Raw genomic sequence first — 22,514 nt, 5'->3', positions numbered from 1 at the left:
ATATTCTTAAGGCTAGATTTTGTACTTTATTTACTTTATCAAGCTGAGATGTTGACACTGATGCGTAAATCATACAGCCATGATCTACTGCAGACCTTATACGTGCAAATCATCTTTTTTCGTATGGAGTTTGTTTGGAAGTGTGCAAACCAACTATTTTTACATTACCATAAATAACTGGACAGAAGTGCAAAGTGTCAAAAGAAAGGTGTTTGGTATGTGTCCTTTTAAATATTCTAAAACTTTTATGTACGGCTCCGAACCATTGATTTGAAACAAAAAATTCATACAAGTTTGGAAACCTAAAGTCTCTAAAGTATCCATAGCCTACCAAATTGAATTGCAAATAATTGTGTGGTTTAACCCAAAAATTGTAACTCTGACAGAAAGTAACTCTCTAAAGAAGCGACAAAAAAATAAAATAAAATTGAATAGCACCCCTGTCACTGGACACTTGCAGAATGAATTCAACAATGGCATTGACAATAAGGTTGCATTCTATAAAGGAAGGAGGGAAGTTGTGGCCTAGTGGTTAGAATGTTTGCTACCTAACCCTGAGGTTGTGGGTTTGAGTCTTGGGTCTGCACTGCTGTGTGTGTGTACTTTGGATGGGTTAAATGCAGAGCACGAATTCTGAGTACTGGTCACCATACTTGGCTGTATGTCACTCATTAACACCACTAGTTAAGTCCAAGACAAGTCTTATATTAGCAATGGCTGTTTGTTTCCTAAAAGCATTGTAATCCTACAATGATAGATCCTACAAAGGTCATAGAATCCTATAAAGATCATAGAAACCACTGGTACTAATGGTCTCTAGAATCTACTGTGGTTTATGATTTTTTTTATGAGAAATGACAACCCAACATGACAGTTGCTGAGCACATCTTTAATAAGGTTTGCCAGTTAATTCTGGCTATTGTGCTATTATGCTGTATTTTAATGAGGCAGGGTGTCAGTATTTTATCCTTCCTCATTTTATGTGTAAAAAAATATTTAATAGGCTGGACTCAGCTTTACCAAGAGTCACATTCACAAACATATCTGAGTCTATAATAGCCTAGTGTACTTTTGGACATTGTCATCCTTTTTTAGCACAGATTTTATATGAATGAATGAATGAATGAATGTATTATCTTCCTCGCAAACTACAGTACAACTCTATCACTGGGACTACCACAAATTAATTTGTATTCATTATTATTAATTAATTTATTTATTGCATATACATACGCATACTACAACCTTTGTCAAACTTGTAATGCGGGGAAATAACTGTTGCATGCAAAATGTGGCACACAAATATTACATAATTGGCAATTAGTTTATGCATAAATGTAGTTGCATACTACACTGAATAAAATATATCAGATTAACATTATTTATTGTTTAACTTTAATTGTTGGATACAGCCAAAAAGGTCAAGATGAGGTAGGACCATACACTGTATAAAAGGGGTAGGACGGACCAAAAACTTTTAAAGGGTGTAAAATGTCCTGATTTTAAGTTAGATACAAATTAATCTAATATTTCTTCTAAGGCAAGATTTGAGCCTCTGAATAAAGAAATAAATAACTACCAAAGTGTACCACATTTGTTAAATGTGCCAGTATCGCCTTCTAGTGGTTGGTTATTTGAACCACATGTGTATGTTCTGTATGTTTCACAGGAAGGAGTGATACTTGTAAAAGACAGAGGAAATGGATAAAAAAGGGCTTTGTTCAAAGGGGAAGATCTTAGACTTGTTTCTGTAATGAGCGACCCTTCTATATCCATTTTCCAAGAAAATTCTAGTACTCAGCCAACATCATTGCTCCTCCACCTATACCAGCACCCAGCCAACAATAAGGCTATAAGTGAAGACTTTTATAGGCTGTGACCACAGCTGAGGTGTTCTTATATAAAACCTTATTTACAATAGTCTGGTGCCATTTTATACAATTTACAGCCTATAAGGGCACCTACTTTAGAATACCTAACCCCTGTTCTAGTATATGCTTGTGGAGGATTTTAAGACCTCAGGAAGATCAAATAATTCTTTTCAGTGTGGAATGGGTCAGAAATGCAGATGGTATACAGTGTAGAGTAGAGGGAGGAGCAATTATATTAAATATACACCAGCGGTGAAGACTAGTTCCTCTCAAGGTTATTTTCATCACTCCTATCATCCTGGAAGAGTTTTGGTTCCTTCCTTGCCATGTCAAATTGAAACTCTAATTGAAACTATTGCAGCACTTATTTCACTAAAACTGTATCATCCTCTCTAGAGCTGATGTATTATACTTGGACTTGAAATCTTTCAGTTTTTGGTGGCCTTTGTATTCCGAGCAAAGATCATGATGTCACTGCATTAAATGCTAAACTAAATACATTTTAAAGGTGTCATAAACAACAATTGAACTTGAACCATAATGAAGTTGACTTAAAAATTATTTAACTTAAAAATGTTTTACCTCATTTTAAACCACCAAATATCATATTTTTTCCTATGTCACATGCAGGCTCGTATTTAATTTTTAATGATACATCACTTATGAGGGATTTTTCCCCCCCAGTTTTATCACATTGATGGGTTCTCTGTAATATATAGACTTTTTTCAAATATTAAATTGAATGTAACAATTATAATAAAAGCTTTTATGTCTTTCAAGTTCCATTTCAAATGAAACCTGGCAGAGTGAAATGACAATTAAATTGTCAATTACAATGACAAAGCTGCCATCACTTACTCGGAGGAAGAAGGGAAAAAAACAGTAAGTGAGATCGTATTTCTGTTTTTCTACCTATTTCATTAGTTTAATCCTTTCATTATTCCGAAAAAATAAAAATAAAAAGTCAGTAGGAATTCACATACTTTTAAAATAAGTTGGTTAAAAACCATGCAGTTCTTCATTTGATAAACCTATGTTAACTTATTTGCTCATGGTGTAATGGCTGACTATGGGGCAGAATGTCCACTGTGTTAGTGTACAGCCTTTTAATCAGAAGTCTTAACAAAGTGGACAATGAGAGTAAATAAAATAGTAGGTCTGTCTCTGTAAAAATAGGCCTAAACGAGAATACTAAATAGTTATTTATGAAGGCTATATCTTTGATAAGATATTTGCAGACCCTTTTGTCCTCCTGATATCTCAGAAGTTGAGAGGTTATATAATTTCACAACAGAAATTAGTTGCTATGTCTGATTTTGAAGCAATTGATAGCGAACCCCGGAAGGAACAGCATGGTATCAGTAACAGTGCTTACTGCATTGACATATCAGCAGCTTATAGAGAATTTTGACCAGAACCAAAAAATCTGAGCATTTTACTCCAGTCCTAAGGTGTTTACATTTGCTTCCAATTACATTTGTAATTGATTTTAAAGTATTCTTACTTGTTTATAAAATCACCCAGTAGCCAATGACCTAAATAAACTATACAGCTAACTGAATATCGACCTATACGATTTAGCCTATCAATTATTTAAATATTGAATCCTTTCTTTAAAATGAAAAGTAATAAAAGAAAAATAAATAAATAAATTATGTATTAGGCAATGAATATACTTTAATGCAATGGTTGTACTAAAATGACTGAAAAACACTTTTAGGCTTTTGCCATTGGGTGGTGTAGGATCATACAGTTTATGTATACCGTACATCATTTCTGCCTGAGCTCTTCTTTGACGCACAGTTGACACAGCGGCCAACTTTTGAAAAAAATAAAATAAAATAAATAAAAATAAAAACCACCTGTTCCAGTGAAATTTTGGTGGTTTTGGTGGATATGTTTATTTATATATTTTTTGTAATATGAATAATATAATATTTTATATTTGTATAGTTTTAATATGTATAAATATTATTATTATTATAATTTTCATTCTGTTAGTATTATGTTTTGTTCATTTCACTTTTGTGAACCAGCATGGTTTTAAACACGTAAGTTACTCAGAATTAGTTCTTAATGGGACATAGTTTAAGTATGAAAGTCTGGATAAAACGATTAAATTATAGTATCGTTGTGTATACAATAAATAAAATAAAAATATTAATAAAAAACATCAATCCAGAGGGTACAAATAAATAAATTCGTGTTTGTTTATTTATTTTATTGCTCATGACTTTTATTTTGACAAGGAAATTATTGGTTGTACGCGTCTAGACGCTTCTGTACACCAAATTCGTCAGTACACGTTACGCCTAAAAGAATATTTAATTGTCCGGCCATTGTCCTGCGTTTGACTATGTATCTTTTTTAAACCCGAATGTCGCAAATCAGAGTATCATTGATGTCTCATTTTAAAAGACGGGCATTCAAGCCTTTAACTGAAGTTGCAGTTTGACTCCATTGGTGTGTGCTGATTTTTTTTTTTTTCTTCATCGGAGTAACGTTACGGTCAGATACGTAGAGTCTGTTTACTTTGATTAAATGAGATCTAGAATTCAGACAGTAGGATCGATCTAACTGTACCGGACAGAGACATGTTCAAGAGAGCCTCTCGTGAACTCTTGGGTCTTCATGTGTATTTCAGGAGCAGGCTATAGGTCTGTGTGGGGATTTTGGAATCTCGACCATGGGCTCTCTAAAAGCTTTGCAGGACTGGTGCAGGAACCAATGTGAAAGTTACAGTAATGTGGACATTAAAAACATGTCTTCATCCTTCAGAGATGGACTGGCATTCTGTGCCATCATCCACAGACACAGACCTGATCTCATGTGAGCACTTTTTTTTTACTCTTCATCTTTAATTTGTTTTGTATTTCCCACTTCTCTGAAGATAACATACCTAACATACCATATAAAATGTCATAATCTCAACGATTTTAATTCAGGACAGCTTTAACTAATGGAAACACTGTTTCCTTACGTAATTAATGGGAATGAAGGTTGTGTTGTTCTATTGTTAGAAGTGACTTTAGGTAAACAGGAAGTGACACGCAGTTTGATTCACATCGGGAATAGTTAAACCCAAATAGACGTTCAGTCATCATTTACAAACCTTCATGCAAGTCCAATTTATTTATCGATCGTGCGATGGAAAGATATTATGAACATAATGAAGAATTTCAAAAATACCCAGACCACCTCTGCTTTATTTCAGTGTGTATGTGAATTTAAATATGTCCACAATGAGACAATATATATAAATATATATATATATATATATATATATATATATATATATATATATATATATATATATATATATATATATATATATATATATATATAAATATAAAAGATATAGTAATTTTAATAAATTTAGCTTAATTTTAAAACGTAAACCAAAAGTTTCATATAATTTAATATTTAATGACTTGTTCTAGATTCCTCAGGCTATCTGTCATTATCTGATTGGTAGATCACCTTTTCTATGTTGTGTTGGGCATGTGGAGTCATGCTGGAGACACTCACACTCTGTCACTCTGTTGAGTTCAAGAAAATTAGTCAGTATGCTGAGGACATGAATTTTGATTGAAGTTTTGTTGTACTAGTTTATACATTAATTCAAACTGTTCATTTTAAGATAAGAAAAATTATATATGTGAATTGGGATCAGATTACACCTACAGTAACATACACTGTATGTGTTGCTTAAATATAGATGCCAAACAGGTGATTTCTGTAACAGTTGTTCTTTACTTATCTCACTCACAAAACCAACTTGAGTATTCTTCAAACAAAACACACCAAACTTTGCACTCTATTGTACAGGCGTGAATTTGAGCTTCCTTAAGCCAACCACATAATTTGTTTCACTCTTGATGTGAATAGACCATTCAGCGCCATTTTGCTTCTCTGCTAGTTGCTAAACCCTAAAATGTTGGATTAGGTGATAAAAAAGGTGTTTTGTAAATGAACAAACATACACTTTTCTGATACATCAGAGCAGGTTTCCAAAAACCATGCCTCATTCTTTAAGCTTGCTTTTTTTTAGATAAATCGTTGGGGTTTATGCAGTGAACTAGTGATTAATGAATAGACAGAAAATTAGAAAAGAACACACACCGAACTGACACGAAACTGATAAGTAACTAATTTTGATGGAAATAAAATACCAGTATTAATACGATTTAAGCATCAATGGCAGTGCTGCCTTGTGTGATTTTGTTAATTCTCTGATCTCTGATTCACTGACATTTTCCAAATTGCATATAAAATGAGACTCACAAAAGGCTCACACACACAAAACAAAATGGTTTGTGTTATGTAAAGGGTTACTCCACCCCAAAATGAACATTTTGTCATTAATCACTTACCCCCATGTCGTTCCAAACCTGTAAAAGCTTCGTTCATCTTCGGAACACAATTTAAGATATTTTGGATGAAAACCAGGAGGCTTGTGACTGTCCCATAGACTGCCAAGTAAATTACACTGTCAAGGTTCAGAAAAGTATCAAAAGCATTGTCAAAATAGTCCATCTGCCAGTGGTTCAAATGTAATGTTATGAAGGGGCGAGAATATTTTTTTTGTACGCGAATAAAACAAAAATAACGACATAAATTGTCTCCTCTTTGTCTCTCAACATCACCATAGCGCCAATTTGCAGAATAATAGCTGAACGCAAGCAGTTTACGCTCTTCTGTGTCAGCCGTGCAACAAGTACACATTTTCTACGTGTATTTACACTTGAAAGAAAAGATAAAAAAAAAACATTGCATTTTTCATTATTTTTGTTTTATTCATATACAAAAAGTATTGTTGTCGCTTCATAACATTACGGTTGAACCACTGATGGCAGATGGAGTATTCTGACGATGCTTTTCATTGTTTTCTGGACCTTGACAGTGTATTTTACTTGTCAGTCTTTGGGACAGTCACAATCCTCACGGTTTTCATGCAAAATATCTTAAATTGTGTTTCGAAGACAAATAAAGCTTTGGAAAGACATGGGGGTAAGTGATTGATGACAAAATTTTCATTTTGTGGTGGAGTATCCCTTTAATGGAGTGAATTGGAATATATTCCCATATATTTAAAAAAAAAAATGATTTGTTTGATGCATGACTCAGCACTTTTGAAAATGCTAAACAGTTTCTTTGTCCTCTAGAGATTTTGACTCCCTCTCAAAAGAAAATGTCTTTGAGAACAACCGTCTGGTGAGTATGACACAAACCACTGACCAAAAACAATTAAATATATGGAGTGAATGATTATAATTTAGATTGTTAATATGTACTATTAGAATCAACAGTTAACTGCTGTTAGTTCTTAAACTGTCTTCTTTTTCAGTGCTGCTCTTGAAAGAGGAAGTGTTTGCAGCAAAACTCCTATGTGTTTGTGTCAGTCGCTTTTTGTTAGTTGTGCTTAAATCATAAATCACAATTTTTTTTGTCTGTTTGTGACTTTGCATAAACAGCAGTGTAAATGTGTATACTGACTTAACTTTGATTTTATATATATATGTGTGTGTGTATGTATATATGTGTATATATATATATATATATATATATATATATATATATATATATGTATATATATATGTATATATATATGTATATATATATATGTATATAAATGTGTGTATATATATATATATATATATATATATATGTATTATGGGTTGCACGACTACGGATTTCTGCTAGGCGATTTCTTGTTTAAAAAAATACTCTAGTTGCTCGACTACTCGTGGTTCATGACATGCTACTGTAAATGAAAAGACAATGAATAGTTCTTATCAATAAATGCTTATTAATTCATAGCCTATTGCAACAATTATATATGTAAATTAATAATTATGACATTACATATTAAATTTGTTATGTAACAGCCAGTATTTGTATTCTGTATTTGTATCTGAAGCAATCACAAAATTATTCGTATCTGCATTAGGATAAAACCATGTGGAACATCGTACAGTTACTTGATATGATGTTATGACTATCTTTGTTTCATAGTTATCACTGAACAAGTATGCGGTGTTAAACTAAAATAATTATTAATTTCTAAAAATATATTTATCGTGCAATCAGAGATGTTATGACAAACGTTTAGTGATCATTTGAACATGACTGAATTATTTAAATGCGCACATTTTCATTACACAGAACTCTTCAAGCGAGTCTTTTGAACTTCACTAAACAAATGTGTGTGTGCCACACAAACCAGCAAAAGAAAAAAGATGCAAACATGTAAACCAAGTAGAAAATCTAAATTTATTATTAGCCTACTCTTGAGAGAGAACTGGTTTGGTTTTTGAGAGACTGAGAAGCGCAGCACTGCTGTTTGATTGGTGAGCGCGCTGTGCTTATTCATTCATTCGTATCATATCGTAGCCTAAGGTTTAAAGCATTGCCTTTTAAATATGTACAAATAATAGAACATGTATGATGTATTATTATAGGTGATATTACTCTTGCCAAGCTCTGATTTCTGACAGATGCACAGAGAGGCAACATCAAAGCAGTGTTTGATTTGCGCTCTTTTTATTCATAAAGTTTACATTCATCCACTTCACATTCTGTTGCGTTAGTTTAGAGGTTTGTGTGTAATATTATGCTGATCCGCTGGTTTAACTGTTATCTAGCATACGCCAGACTGTGCAAGCCTCAGCCGAATTTCCAGGCAGAATTATTCCTTGTGCGTTATTCGTTTTTGAAGCCATTATCCGTGCCATTCCCAATAAGGTATTCAGCTTCCGGCACACCCCTAATTACTACATTACATATTTTAATTTTACATGAAATATAGATAAAGTCATATAATGTAACAGCTACACACAATATTGTAAAATTGCAAACTTTGTGCATACATTGTGGTTAATGCATGCTCGAGTAGTCGATTGTTTCTGACAGCACCGACTAGTGGTTGAAGTAATCGATCACTCTATATATATATATATATATATATATATATATATATATATATATATATATATATATATATATATATATAAACTGTTTTTTTACAGATGTCTAGACGTTCATAAAACCATCTTAAATGTAAGTTGACATTAACTATAGCTCCAAAATTAAAACTCACCTGCCTGTAGCTTCCTAGTATACTTGGTTATACATGTAGTTCTATGTATTTTTATGTATAATAATTTTCTATTTTTAACTGTTTTAAATTCATTTTAAATCAATTGAAAAGTTTTTAAATTCTTTGTTTTATTTATTTCTATGATTATTTTACTTCCTTTTATGTAAATAACTTTGAATTACCATTGTATATTAAATGTGCTATATAAATAAACTTACCTTGCCTAACCATTCAGCCCTTGATTAGCTTGTTCAGGTGTGTTTGATTAGGGTTGAAGCAAATCTCTGCAGGGCTGTGGCTCTCAAAGTAGGTCTTGTAGCTAGTGTATTAATAATAATCATTTGGTTGTTATTATTGATCAAATAGATGTTGATCACTGTCATCTGCTATTTTAAAAACATATGGGCAGCATCATGATGAAATACAATATATTTTTATTTCATTTTTAAAGGCGTTTGAGGTTGCTGAAAGTGAGTTGGGTATTCCAGCCCTGCTGGATCCAGAAGACATGGTGTCCATGAGTGTGCCTGACAGATTGAGCATCATCACATATGTATCTCAGTATTACAACTACTTCACCAACAAATCTCACAGTGAGTATTTAGCACTGCAAATAATATACTGACTTAAACTAACATTTTATTTACAAACACAGAGAGACAATAGCAATGCATTAAGGGCCTTTTTATAATCTCCCTCAATGCTTAGTAAATCAAAAACTTCCAGCACGTTCTGTGTGAAGTATCAGTCACATACAAATTACTCATGAGCCAATCCATTGAGATTATATTCATGTCCATTTTGTACAACTCTTAGTCGCAGATGGGAAATGACTACAGTGCTGCAGTGTTTTTCTCTGCAGTATATTTCTGTATGCAGGAAATGCATGTGATGTCACAGAACATTGCAAGTGTGACTGAAAGTACAAGTGATTGGCTGAGGTATTTTAACACTTGATTAATTTAAGCATTCTCACATTGCAGTACATAACGTACATTGGAAAAATGAGAAAAGAAGAGATCCAGTAAATACAGAAACAACTAGGTACTTTTTGACATAAAATTTTCAAACCTGATTTATCTGGTTTGCACTATGCCTCACACTGGGTTGCAATTTTAGGATTCATGGACTTTCATTGTTTAGCATGGCGTGGTTTGGATTGATTTACACTGTATTAACCATTGGGTGGTAAATAAACCAGTTTTGCTGTTCTAGCAAATTACTTGTCCAGATTTGTTTTTTTGATATTTTTATTAATTATTATTATTATTTTTTTTTTAAATCAAGTTTGTATTGCTTTTAGCTTAGCTTTTTTTCTGGTGTAACTGACAGTATGTCCTCTATGATGCCAATAAAACTTGAATTGTATTGTATATTCTTTGAATTACATTCGTTTAATGTAGAAAATGCTGGACACGTGCTACAATTTTTTTTTATCCTCTATTTAGCTGTCTCCACAAACATAAAGAGCCCTGGTGGTCCAGGTCACATCAAACCAGCCATAAAGAGGCCATTTGCTTCTCCAGAGGGCCGTGACACTGAGGTAAAGAAATTAGCATTGTTTTTTTTAAAAAACAGATGATTTCTTGTTCTGGTTATCTGGCAGGTTGTAGAACTAACAACAGTCTATATGTGCACAGAAAAATGTACACATTAAACCACATTTATGGATTTGCTGTTGCACCATGAGTGGAGTGGAATTTATTATTACAACACAAGATGGAGAGCAGTGAGATCTCATTTTGGCCTAATTCCATGTATTCAGAGCAAAATACTCTGCTGTTGCCATATTTTCTAATTCATTTATGAAATCAGCCGTCAGAGCCAAATCACATATTTGGTTTTTGGTAGATATTGTGAGCTCTCTGAGTTCAGAGAATTTCGCTTCTCCAGAAATGTTCCCCTGTCCTCCTTATACCTCCCATTCAAAGAATTCTCCTCCTTTTCTTTATTGTTTGCTTTGCATTCCTCTCTCTATGTTTCTAGTTACTAAAATTGGTGGTTCAGTAAATGACATCAGTAAAATTAGTTTCTCATTGCGTTACTTTTGACATAAGCATCTGTATTATCATACTGTGTTTTCAAAGTAATTTTTTTAATTGCTTGTTGAAGAAATTTGTACAAAAATTCTTATGCCATAATGTTAAGTATGTAGTTTGGCTGTGTATACATATTTATACAGTCCAAAGTATTAGCAAAGTACAAAAAATATGAAATATGGTCCCAAATAAAAATCAGTAGTTCTTACCAGTTTTTCCTCTACCTTTCCATGTTTTTTTTTTACCTTCCATTCTCAACCTGGTTTTACGTAGTCTGGTGCAGATAACCAACCAAAACGCAGTACTCTGAGCAGCACCTGTTCAATCTGTGGAAAGCATGTTCACTTGGTTCAGAGGATCCTTATTGATGGCAAACTTTATCATCGGAACTGCTTCAGGTGACTGGTCAACTGCCTAGTGTAACATCTGTATCTGTATTACTTATCTGTATAACATTACTTATTATTCCCTCTGCTGTTTTCTCTGTTTTTGTGAGAATTTCTGATTTTATCTCAGATGTAGGGAATGCAGCAGAACTTTATTGCCTGGATCTTACAAGTTCACAGAGGATCCTGGATCATTAGTTTGCACACACCACTTCGCCAGATCTGCCTCAGATGCCAATCAGAATTGTCATTCAGATATGAGCAATAAACTAGCCAAACTAACCTCAACAAGCCCAGAAGACCCAAACAATAGGAGTTTAGAATCTAAAGCATCACACAACAATGCTGAGATCACCGCGGAGAGAGATGAAGAGGAAATACCTGAAAAAGAAAAAGTAACAAGTAAGCAGCCAGATAGCAGATCAGAAGTCGAGACAGAGCACAGAGCGCCTTGTCCTTCTAGTCCAGCAAATCCCTTTGATGAATCTGAAGAGGAGGATCAGGACACACAACAAGAAGACCACAAGCCAGCCGTTGGTGGGGCCAATGGTGATGAGCCAACAACGCCAGTGAAGAGTACAGCAGCAGAGGGTCGACCAGTTCCAGCACCTAGACGAGTAATTGAGCCCACCCCTGCTCCTCGCCCTGTCCCCCGACCACGCCCACCCAGACCCTCTGAAAGCCCTATTGTCAATGGTGAGCACTGATGCTGATCTCGTCTGCATTCATAACACTACAGTTGACTTACTATTACATACTAAACATAAATGTTTTTGTTAAATTTTTTAATTATCTGATAATTGTGGCTCTAGGAAATTCTGAAGCTCAAATTTCTCAAGTTCCTGTTCCAAGAGAAAGATTGCACTCACCTGCTCGGTAAGATAATTGCTGCCGTGTTCTCTACTAATCTGAACCCTAACCATAAAATAAGTACTTGTAGATAATTGATATTACTCGGTGCTTAAATGTATAATTATAACTGTAACAAAGACACCTTAAAATAAAGTATAACTGATTTTCTTCCAAAAAACTCTCAAGATATGTCTCAACTTTTGATCAGTCTTTGATCTCTTTGTGAATTCCTTTCAGTGGTTGTAATGTATTCCTTTCCCAGCTCTAACAACGCCAATGACACTCCTAAACCAAAAGACCCACCCTGGCTGGCTCTTGTCCAATCAGAAACCAAGAAGAAACCAGCACCTCGCCCACCCACAGGTATAACCATACCTCCCTGCACTGGTTCATCTCCTACTCGAAAGGAGGAGGAATCAAGACCATCCTCTCCTCCAAATCCCTTTGATGATGAGGAAGAGGAGCCAGAAACGGCTCCTGAAGATCCCCCTGGTCCTGTGGTGGCTAGTCACCCTTGGTATAGGATTACCCAGGCTGCTGAAATCACAGCTGAGGACACAAAAAGACAAAGTCCTGCCCCTTCTGAAAGTCCTGTAAGTGTCCGAAGGAAGAAGCGACCAGCACCCAAAGCTCCAAATTCTTCTCTATCAGGTTAGTTGCTTACAGTGTCTAATACATTGATTGCTTTGCACAACTGAAGAGCTGGTGAAGACTGAATTTGAATTGTCCAACATAATATTCAAAGGTGCCCCCCACTAATATTATTGACTACAGTACTTCCTATATTTCTGCTGTATGTGCATATTCAGATGTGTTTTAATTAACAGGAACTGGGAGTATTTATATATCAAATTATTGAATGGTAAAGGTATTAAATGATGCAGCCATACTTGTGGAAACTTATTTCATATTAATTTAGAGTTATAATATTGTAATATATTAATAATAGTTTAGTCCTCTCGAATGTTTGGGGCTCCATTGTGTTGTGTTACACTATGTTGTATTTGTGCAACTACTCACATGTCTCACATATTTTTGTTATATATTTTTTTTCTGGGTTGTCTCTTTCCTGCTGTTCTTTAGCTTTTCCTTCTTCTCAAACTTCCTCTCCTGCTTCATCTTTAGCTCTGAGCACAGAGAGCCTGTCCTCCTCTTCCTCAGACCACAGCGCAGTCCCCCAGCAACCTGCTGCTAATGAACAGGACCATTTGTTTACCAAGAGTGTGTCTGAACCATCAATCAATGCTCCTGCACTGTCCCCCCCAAAAAAGCTTCAACCTCACTCTTCTCCAAACCTGCCTCCTCCACCACCACCTACCAATACCAGCTCAGCACCAGCTACTCCCCAAACCAACCGCAGTGTGAGACCACCAATGTTCCCCTCTTCACAGACACCCAGCACTCCAGGCAAGGTTAGATTCACTGTCAAGATCACACTGCTGTTCAAAAGGTTGAATCAGTCAAGACATTTTTGTTATGTTGCATTGTGTTGTCTGTTCTGTTCACCAACAATGTATATCTACTTGATCAAAATTAGTCAATTAGTCAGATTATTTGAATTAAAATAACTTCTATTATAATTAAAATGGTACATTTTTCCATTTATACCAGTAACCACACCAAAACATTATTTCTCCTAAAAATGTGGCTCTTATCCAAACTCCTATTAATAATTCAAAGGCTAATTCGTAAGTGGTGTTGTAGGACTAATAACGGATACTGGGCATGTTTTATGCAGTTATTAGACTATGCCAAAGAAAGGAAGTGTAATTAACTTTGTATAATTACCTACCTAAAGTGCTTTTAGTAGCAAAATATTTAAAGCGGCCATGACATGGAGAGTCAAAATGTATATGTACACATAAAAGAGGTTACTCTACTATAAAAACATTCTTTTATATATATATATATATATATACAGTACAGACCAAAAATTTGGAAACATTACTATTTTTAATGTTTTTGAAAGAAGTTTCTTCTGCTCATCAAGCCTGCATTTATTTGATCAAAAATACAGAAAAAACAGTAATATTGTGAAATATTATTACAACTTAAAATAATAGTTTTCTATTTGAATATACTTTAAAAAAGTAATTTATTCCTGTGATGCAAAGCTGAATTTTCAGCATCATTACTCCAGCCTTCAGTGTCACATGTAACATCCAGTCTATTACATGATCATTTAGAAATCATTCAAATATTCTGATTTATTATGAGTGTTGGAAACAGTCTTGCTGTCTAATGTATTTGATGAATAAAAGGTTTAAAAGAACTGCATTTTTTCAAAAAAAAAAAAAAAATCTAATAATATATATTCTAATAATATATTTTCTTTACTATCACTTTTTATCAATTTAACACATCCTTGCTAAATAAAAGTATTGATTTTATAAAAAAAAAGTAAGTAAAAAATACTGACCCCAAATTACTGACCAGTAGTGTATATTGTTATTACAAAATATTTATATTTTAAAAACATAGCTTCTTTTTTTATTCATCAAAGTATCCTAAAAAAGTATCACATGTTCTGAAAAAATATTAAGCAGCAGAACTGTTTCCAACTTTGATAATGAATCATCATATTAGAATGATTTCTAAAGGATCATGTGATAATGATCCTAAAAATTCAGCTTTGCATCACAGAAATAAATGATAATTTAAAGTATAATACATTTAAAAACAATTATTTTAAATTGTAATAATATATCACAATATTACATTTTTTTCTGTATTTTTGATCAAATAAATGCAGGCTTGATGAGCAGAAGGAACTTCTTTGTTCAAGGAAATCATCCTGAGTCCGGTAGCTTTCTTTTATTAATATCTTTATTCAGTATCTTTGATTAATGCTCTCTCATCACTGTCATCTTCAGCGCACTTGTAAAGAGAATCCATTTAATCGGAAGACAACCACCTCTGTCGGATCCTCTGTATCCAGACCCCCAAAAGGGTCCCGTCCTGCACGACCTCCTGCTCCTGGATATGGATTTCCTCTCATTAAGCGAAAAGTGAGGCACAGAAACATCCTCTTGCTGCTTAGATTTTTCTTTTTTCTTTTTTTAAATCATGAATATGGTTGTTTTGATTGCTTTTAGAAAGGAATTGTAACTATAGCACATTTGTTGTCTTAATGTAATGTCTCACATGAAAAGTAGTAATAGGATTTGAAAATGTTATTTAATCTATATACAAGGTCAGAAATTTGTTTGGTTGTAGCCATTCAGCTTTATCATCAGACATTTGTCTTTTACCACCAATATATTAGTGAGAGCATGCTTATAATTCCTTGTCCTGTCATTGTATTTGGTAGGTACAGTCAGACCAGTATATCCCAGTTGAAGACATCCATGTAGAGATGAGTGATCTGGAGAAACGGTTGGATGAATTAGAGCATAGAGGGGTGGATCTGGAGAAGAGCTTACGAGAATGTTCAAATGGTAGGAGAACTACATGCTACAGAAGAACTGCCAAGATTGTCTGTGCTGATAAGATATTAATTAGTCAGGGATCAGATGTTTCCACAAGTAGCTCATGATCCAGTGTCCTGGAGTGGCTCGATTTACAGTAAATGCTGTTTCACACAAATCTATTGTCTGCAAACACAGCGAGTTTGGCTCACTTACATTTACATTTACTTTTATCCAAAGTGACTTACAAATGAGGACAATGGAAGCAATCAATATCAAAAAAAGAGATGATATGCAAGTTCTGTAACAAGTATGAGTTAGCTTAATGCAGTACACATAGCAAGGTTTTTTAAAATATATAATCAAAAAATAATAATACAAATAAATAAAATAAAATGATTAGATTAGGAAAAGAATAAAGCTAGTGTTAGAGGCTTTTTTTATTTTAATTGTATAATAAATGAAAAATAAAATAAATATAATACAAAAAGATTAGAGAAGCTAGTGTTAGTTTCGTTTTATTAATTTTTTATAACCAGGGTTATAGCTCACTTGTACATAAATATTGTAATTTTACTTTTTTTCTATAAAATTCAATTATTAAATTAATCTTATTTTTTCTTTATTGATTTGTTTTTAATCATGTAAATATTAATAAAATATTTTTTAATAATGGTGATTAAAATTATTATTATTGTGTAGTTATATTAAATGGTGAAAAAAACTGGTTTTCCTTTGTTTTCAGTGAAATTGTTTGTTGGTGTATTATTAACATCTGTAATCTTGTGAACAGTAATTTCACTCAGCCAGGTAAACTAAAGTTTTCTTACTTTTGACTCACCTGAAGAGAGAAGAAGATTGTGTAGTTTGTAGAGGTTGATTAATCTGAGACTGAGCCACAAACTAAAAACTCTAAATTTGGGCTAAGCTTCATAAAAATAGACTATGTTCTAACAGACTGTCCCATTTCTGGTTAGAATAAAACAATGTGTGCGCGATCTTGGGCATGGCTGCGTTTGAAATACTGGATTGAGTGACTCAGTGTTTTGTCATTTTAGATGATGAGGAGGAACATCTACTTGTTGACTGGTTCACTCTGATTCATGAAAAGCACTTACTGGTACGGAGAGAGGCTGAACTGGTCTACACGTAAGTGCACTATTAGCATACATTTGAAATGCTGTAACATCTGTAACAACTACATTGACATTACCCCCCCCCCCATGTGTATGGTATGGTATCCATTTACATCCTCTCCAAAGAAAACATATGATGCAAAACAATCTCAAACTTTCATTTATAGTTGAATAATACATATCATTAAAGAATGTTGGAACATCAATTTAATGACACTACAAATGCTCACAGCTGGTCCTACAGAGAAGCATGAGACTCTCTTTACCTTATTTGCACACCCGAGATGAGATGTTTATTGAGTCTGCATGGTTTTTAATAGTTTACATGTTAGGCTCTTCTGCTATTTATTTATTTTGTAATTCTTTCAAATGTTCTGTCAGAGTGTATCTATCAGTATATCTGATGTCTGTTTAATGTAGTTTCCGTTTAGGCTTGTTTTAAAATATAGTTCATAAGTTGTCACCTTAGACACAGAATGCATGAGCGTCAAGTGAACGTTTTAATTTTTGGCACCATTATTAATAGATCCAAAAAGCATTAAGAAGCATCCAGTACCAAAGCAGCAGTATGCGCTTTAAGTTTCGGCATTCAAGCAGAAGTCGGCAGCTCTGACCACTCTAGAAAATAAAAATGGCATGAGACTAGGAAAAAAAAAAACTTTGAACTCTGAATGTATTCAATTCAACTGAAGCAACAAACACTCTGCTGGTTGCAGATTTATGAAAACCATTATAAGTGAATTCTATCCTCATCTTTGTGTACATAAGATTCCACAACAGTCATGTTTCAAATAGTTATGTACATGTATAATTTTTTTTTATGTATAATTTTTGTGCAGCCACACTGGTGCCAGATTTGCTGCCCACAATTTAACAGTCAGCCTCTTGCCAGTTCCTGTTCATTGTGCAGTCAATATAATAATATACAGTATGTCAACCTGATATTTTCTGGATCTCTGCAAAGAACAATGGAGGTCAGTTGCGTTAAAGTTAAATATGAAACCGGAATAAATCTGTCTGATTATCATCTGGATTTTAGAGCCAAGCAGCAGAACCTGGAGGAGAGGCAGGCTGATGTGGAATATGAGCTTAGATGTTTACTTAACAAGCCAGGTATGAAACAACACAAAAGCCATTTCTTTTGACTAAATCCTCTTCCTTTCTTTTAAATAACAGCCAATTTTATGCCATCTCTGCTTTATATCTCTCCCAATTGCTTACATCTCTGATAGAGAAAGAATGGACAGCTGAAGACAAAGACAGGGAAAAGCAATTGATGGCAGAACTTGTCACGATAATTGAGCAGAGGAACCAGATTATTAACAGCATAGATCTGGACAGACAGAGGTAATCACTTATTGCAAATGCACTCTGATTCAGAGCTTGATTGTGTCTGCTAAAATGGGTTTTTGTAAATTTAATATGAAATAGAAAGTAATTGTGTCATTAGTATCAAGTTTAGATTCTTTTTTTTTTTAAAGTTCATCAATTTCTTCTTTAGGGAGGAGGAGGAAGACAAACTAGTAGCTGCTATGCTAAAGAAAAAAGGTCAGTGTTATTTCACTTTTCACTGACTCTCTCACTTTACACCTCATTCATGTTTTGATTCTTGAATTTCTTTTCAGAGTTTCATGGACAGGGTGAGCAGAAGAAGAAAGCAGGGAAGTTTAAGCCCATGAAGGTTTTGAAGAGACTGAGCACCAAGAATGAAGGAGTAAAGGACAACAGTCCCAGAAAAGAGAACAGCTGAAGCGTAAACTTACTGAAGGAAAAAGAAACAAAAAAAGATACTAAAAAGATTTACTAAATGTTTTTAGTCTAATTAACGCTTTTGAATATATTGCTATAAAACAGAGCCATTTGAGTTAAATTTGCCTTTGAGGTACTGTAGTAGCAGCTGAACTGATATAAAAGTAAAAAAGTAACACTGTCTTGGTCAGATACACATTTTTTTTTAAAATGAAATAGACAAAAAATAAAAACATCTAGAAAGGCTCAGCCAAAAATAAATTCTTACTTTAATCTCTACATTTTTAAGTGTAAGAAAACTGTGTTTTGAGCAAATTTTAACACAAACCTTTCTTTTAAACTCATTGTGGCGGGGGAGGCGTGGTTCAGCAAGGTCTGCGACGGGAGAGAGAGTGAAGAGACGAGCGGTGGTAAGTGGTTCAAGTGAGAAACAAGTAACACCTGGATCTCATTACAGTGATTGGCGTGGGGAAGTGCTATTTAAGTCGGCAGAGAGAGAGAGACCTGAGGACTCGGGGAAGGAAGCAGCAGCAGCGGAGCGCGAGTGTCAGCAGATAGTGTGAACGTGAATATTTATGCGCATGTGGTGCAACTTTATTTTCCTTGTTTGTTTTGGTTATAAATAAAATCTTCCTTGAGCCTCAGTACGCCGACCCTAGTCTCCTTCCTTCACACCCAAAGAATCTTGAACTGTATTACACTGGTGCCGAAAACGGACGGCTCGGTGCGCTTTTGTGTGGACTACCGCAGGGTGAACGCAGTGTCAAACTATCAAGTTTGATGCTTATCCAATGCCGCGGATTGACGAGTTGCTCGATCGGTTAGGCACAGCTCGTTTTTACTCGACATTGGACTTAACAAAGGGATATTGGCAGATCACCTTATCTCCAATGTCCAAAGAAAAAACAGCCTTCACCACGCCGTTTGGATTGCACCAATTTGTGATGCTTCCGTTCGGTTTGTTCGGGGCCCTGGCTACGTTTCAGCGTCTCATGGATTGGGTGCTAAGACCCCATGCTGCATATGCCGCGGCCTATCTAGATGATATCATCATCTATAGTGGAGACTGGCAGTGGCATATGGAGCATGTGAGGGCCGTCCTTGGGGCGCTGAGATAGGCGGGGCTAACGGCCAACCCGAAGAAGTGCACAGTTGGGCGGGTGGAGGTAAGGTATCTGGGCTTCCACTTGGGTCACGGGCAGGTGCGTCCCCAAATTGACAAGACGGCAGCGATTGCAGCCTGCCCCAGGCCCAAGACCAAAAAGGAGGTGAGGCAGTTCCTGGGGCTGGCGGGATATTACAGGAGGTTTATCCCTGACTATTCGGACCTCACCAGCCCGCTGACTGACCTCACTAAAAAGGGGGTACCAGATACGGTCCAGTGGATGGAGCATTGCCAACAGGCCTTCACCCGGGTTAAGGCTGCCCTGTGTGGCGGACCGCTCCTGCACTCTCCTTCCTATCCCGGGTTTCGGCACCAGTGTAATACGGTTCAAGGTTCTTTGGGTGTGAAGGAAGGAGACCAGGGTCGGCGTACTGAGGCTCGAGGAAGATTTTATTTATAACCAAAACAAACAAGGAAAATAAAGTCGCGCCACATGTGCATAAATATTCACGTTCACACTATCTGCTGACACTCGCACTCGCGCTCCGCTGCTGCTGCTTCCTTCCCAGAGTACTCGGGTCTCTCTCTCTCTGCCGATCATTGGGCGGCTTAAATAGCGCTTCCCCATGCCAATCACTGTAACGAGATCCAGGTGTTCCTTGTTTCTCACTTGAACCACTTACCACCGCTCGTCTCTTCACTCTCTCCCGTCGCAGACCTCGCTGAACCACGCCTCCCCCGCCACACTCATCATTAGTCATAGGAAGTGCTCAACAGGAAGCCCATTAGATGGTATGACATTTATTCATTCATTTTTGCCAAACGTAATTTAATCTTGTTCTCTGCGTTTGTATTTTTTTTTTTATAAATGGCATGGCGGACTTGTTTCTGTTCACACTGAAAAGTGAACAAAAAGCACTTTTAGTGAATCTTTTCAGGCCACATTCAGCCCTTTCATTTTATTAAAGAAGCATTGTTGAGATGAAATCAGAAATGAATAACAATTATCGCAGTCTATAATATTGCTAAGAGAATAAGTGAAAAGCATTTATATCTCATGAATGCTTTGTGATTTTCAGGGATTTGGTGTTTTTTGTCTGCCTGGGTTTGGTTACACCAGCTGTTCAATAAAAAAAAAAAAAAAAAAAAAAAAAAAAAGTTTAAAATGGCCATTGAGTTACAGTTTACGCAGTATTAAATATTCGAAAATTGCACCATTAAACTTGGTTTCAAACATAACTGAACATATAGATAGAATATACACTGAATAATGATGGAAGCATCTGACCACATAGCAGATTTTTGTTTCATCAATAAGCTCATGTTTATCTGACAGAATACAATGCTTTAGACATGTTTGTGTTGACATTTACATTTGTTTTCTTATTTTAAAAAAGATAATGTTATGTGAATAACTGACTTGCAGCCCTCCAGCACTTAACCAGATCTAAACAGCACAACTGTGTGCATGGCTCTGTGCCAAAAAAACAGTATTGCCTCAGTATTTATTTATTGTTCCTTATTTTGTCATTTGCAGTGTTACTTACAATGTTATTTACAGACTAGTCTTAGAAACATAATTTAAGCATTAGGTACACGAGGCAAAAGAAGTTGGAATCAATCTTAAAACGATAAACTGAAGTTGGCGCAGACAGCCTTGTGGGCAGCACGCCAACATTTAGCGCCATTGTGCTACGGGCATCCCGAGTTCAAATCCCAGCTCGAGGACCTTTCCAGATCCTGCCCCCCTTCATCGTCCCCCACTTCACTTCCTGTCACTTCTGCACTGTCCTATAGTAATAAAGTAAAAAAAATAATAATAATCTCACTTCTGCTCTGATGTTGAATAATTTAAGGTAAACAATGTATTACTATTTTGGATAGTTTACAATTTACTAGCATCTGCTTTCAGAACTAAATTACAAAGAGAGTGTGGACTTTATGTTCCAGTTTAATCAAGAACTCATGAACAGCTGGTGCAACCCTACCCTGGACAACATTTTAATATAAAAATTAATTTTAATATGATTAATATTGGTTTTATACACCACCTGGCTTTGATTACTGTGTGCATTCGTTGTGGCATTGTTTCAACAACCTTATGCAACATTCCAATTTTGGCAGGCAATTTATTATTATTTAGTAGAATTATTCATATAAAAAATAAACTTCTAAAATATTGTTAAATTATATCGTTATAACCCTATGATGAGAAATGTTTTTTACTGACAGTGTATTAGTTCATAGAATTACTTCATACTAGCAAAACTGAGTGTCAAATTTAGGTTAACCTATCTAAAAGTGTAAGAAACCATCAGACTTGTAAATTGCTTGTAGACAGCTGTTCAGTCTGAAGAATCGATGACAGATATACAAAAAAATATATATATAAACTATAACTCAATGCAAACACAAAATGTTAACTGTAAGGTTTTTCATGTTAAGCAATAATGGATATCAGTCACACTTCAGAGACCCTGGAAGAAGATTATGCAATATTACGTTTTAATTTAAAAATGGTTTATTTTCACTGTAGAATGTCACATGTTGTGTGTTGGGCCTTAATCTCTGTAAAACTAAGCAGGAGTGTATTTCTGAAGGAGTGCCTTTTATCTGTTTAATTTATGCATACGTCCTAGTATTGGCTGTTAAGTGTCTTTGACTATTTTGTTGATATTTCAGTTTGTGTCTTCAAGTATTTGGGTGTTTAATTGTATTTATCAGATTTCAGTATTGTGCTTGTTCTGTCAGAGTTTATGTGTGCATGATCAACTCCAAGGGCTTTCTGTTGTCTCTAAAACAGTCTGTGCTTTTAGGATGGAGGACACATAAAAAAATAAACCTACTTAATAAAAGAAAACCCTCTGAAG

General features: G+C 35.0%; 1 protein-coding gene across 1 annotated transcript; it reads left to right on the top strand.

Annotated features, from left to right (window-relative positions):
• Window positions 1-4,145: 4,145 nt before the first annotated feature.
• On the top strand, window positions 4,146-18,733 carry micall1a (MICAL-like 1a). Its single transcript, XM_059571308.1, has 16 exons — window positions 4,146-4,700; window positions 7,037-7,085; window positions 9,422-9,563; window positions 10,419-10,513; window positions 11,283-11,407; window positions 11,526-12,091; window positions 12,208-12,271; window positions 12,510-12,898; window positions 13,331-13,659; window positions 15,121-15,255; window positions 15,558-15,684; window positions 16,713-16,803; window positions 17,830-17,903; window positions 18,023-18,137; window positions 18,292-18,338; window positions 18,416-18,733. Exons 1-16 carry the CDS (start codon window positions 4,558-4,560, stop codon window positions 18,538-18,540), a joined length of 2,616 nt encoding a protein of 871 aa, XP_059427291.1. The 5' UTR covers window positions 4,146-4,557; the 3' UTR covers window positions 18,541-18,733.
• Window positions 18,734-22,514: the final 3,781 nt, after the last annotated feature.

This window comes from Carassius carassius, chromosome 17, assembly GCF_963082965.1.
Source record: "Carassius carassius chromosome 17, fCarCar2.1, whole genome shotgun sequence".
NCBI lineage: Eukaryota > Metazoa > Chordata > Actinopteri > Cypriniformes > Cyprinidae > Carassius > Carassius carassius.
Note: the sequence above shows the minus strand (reverse complement) of the source record. Positions and strands in the feature narration are given on the sequence as shown.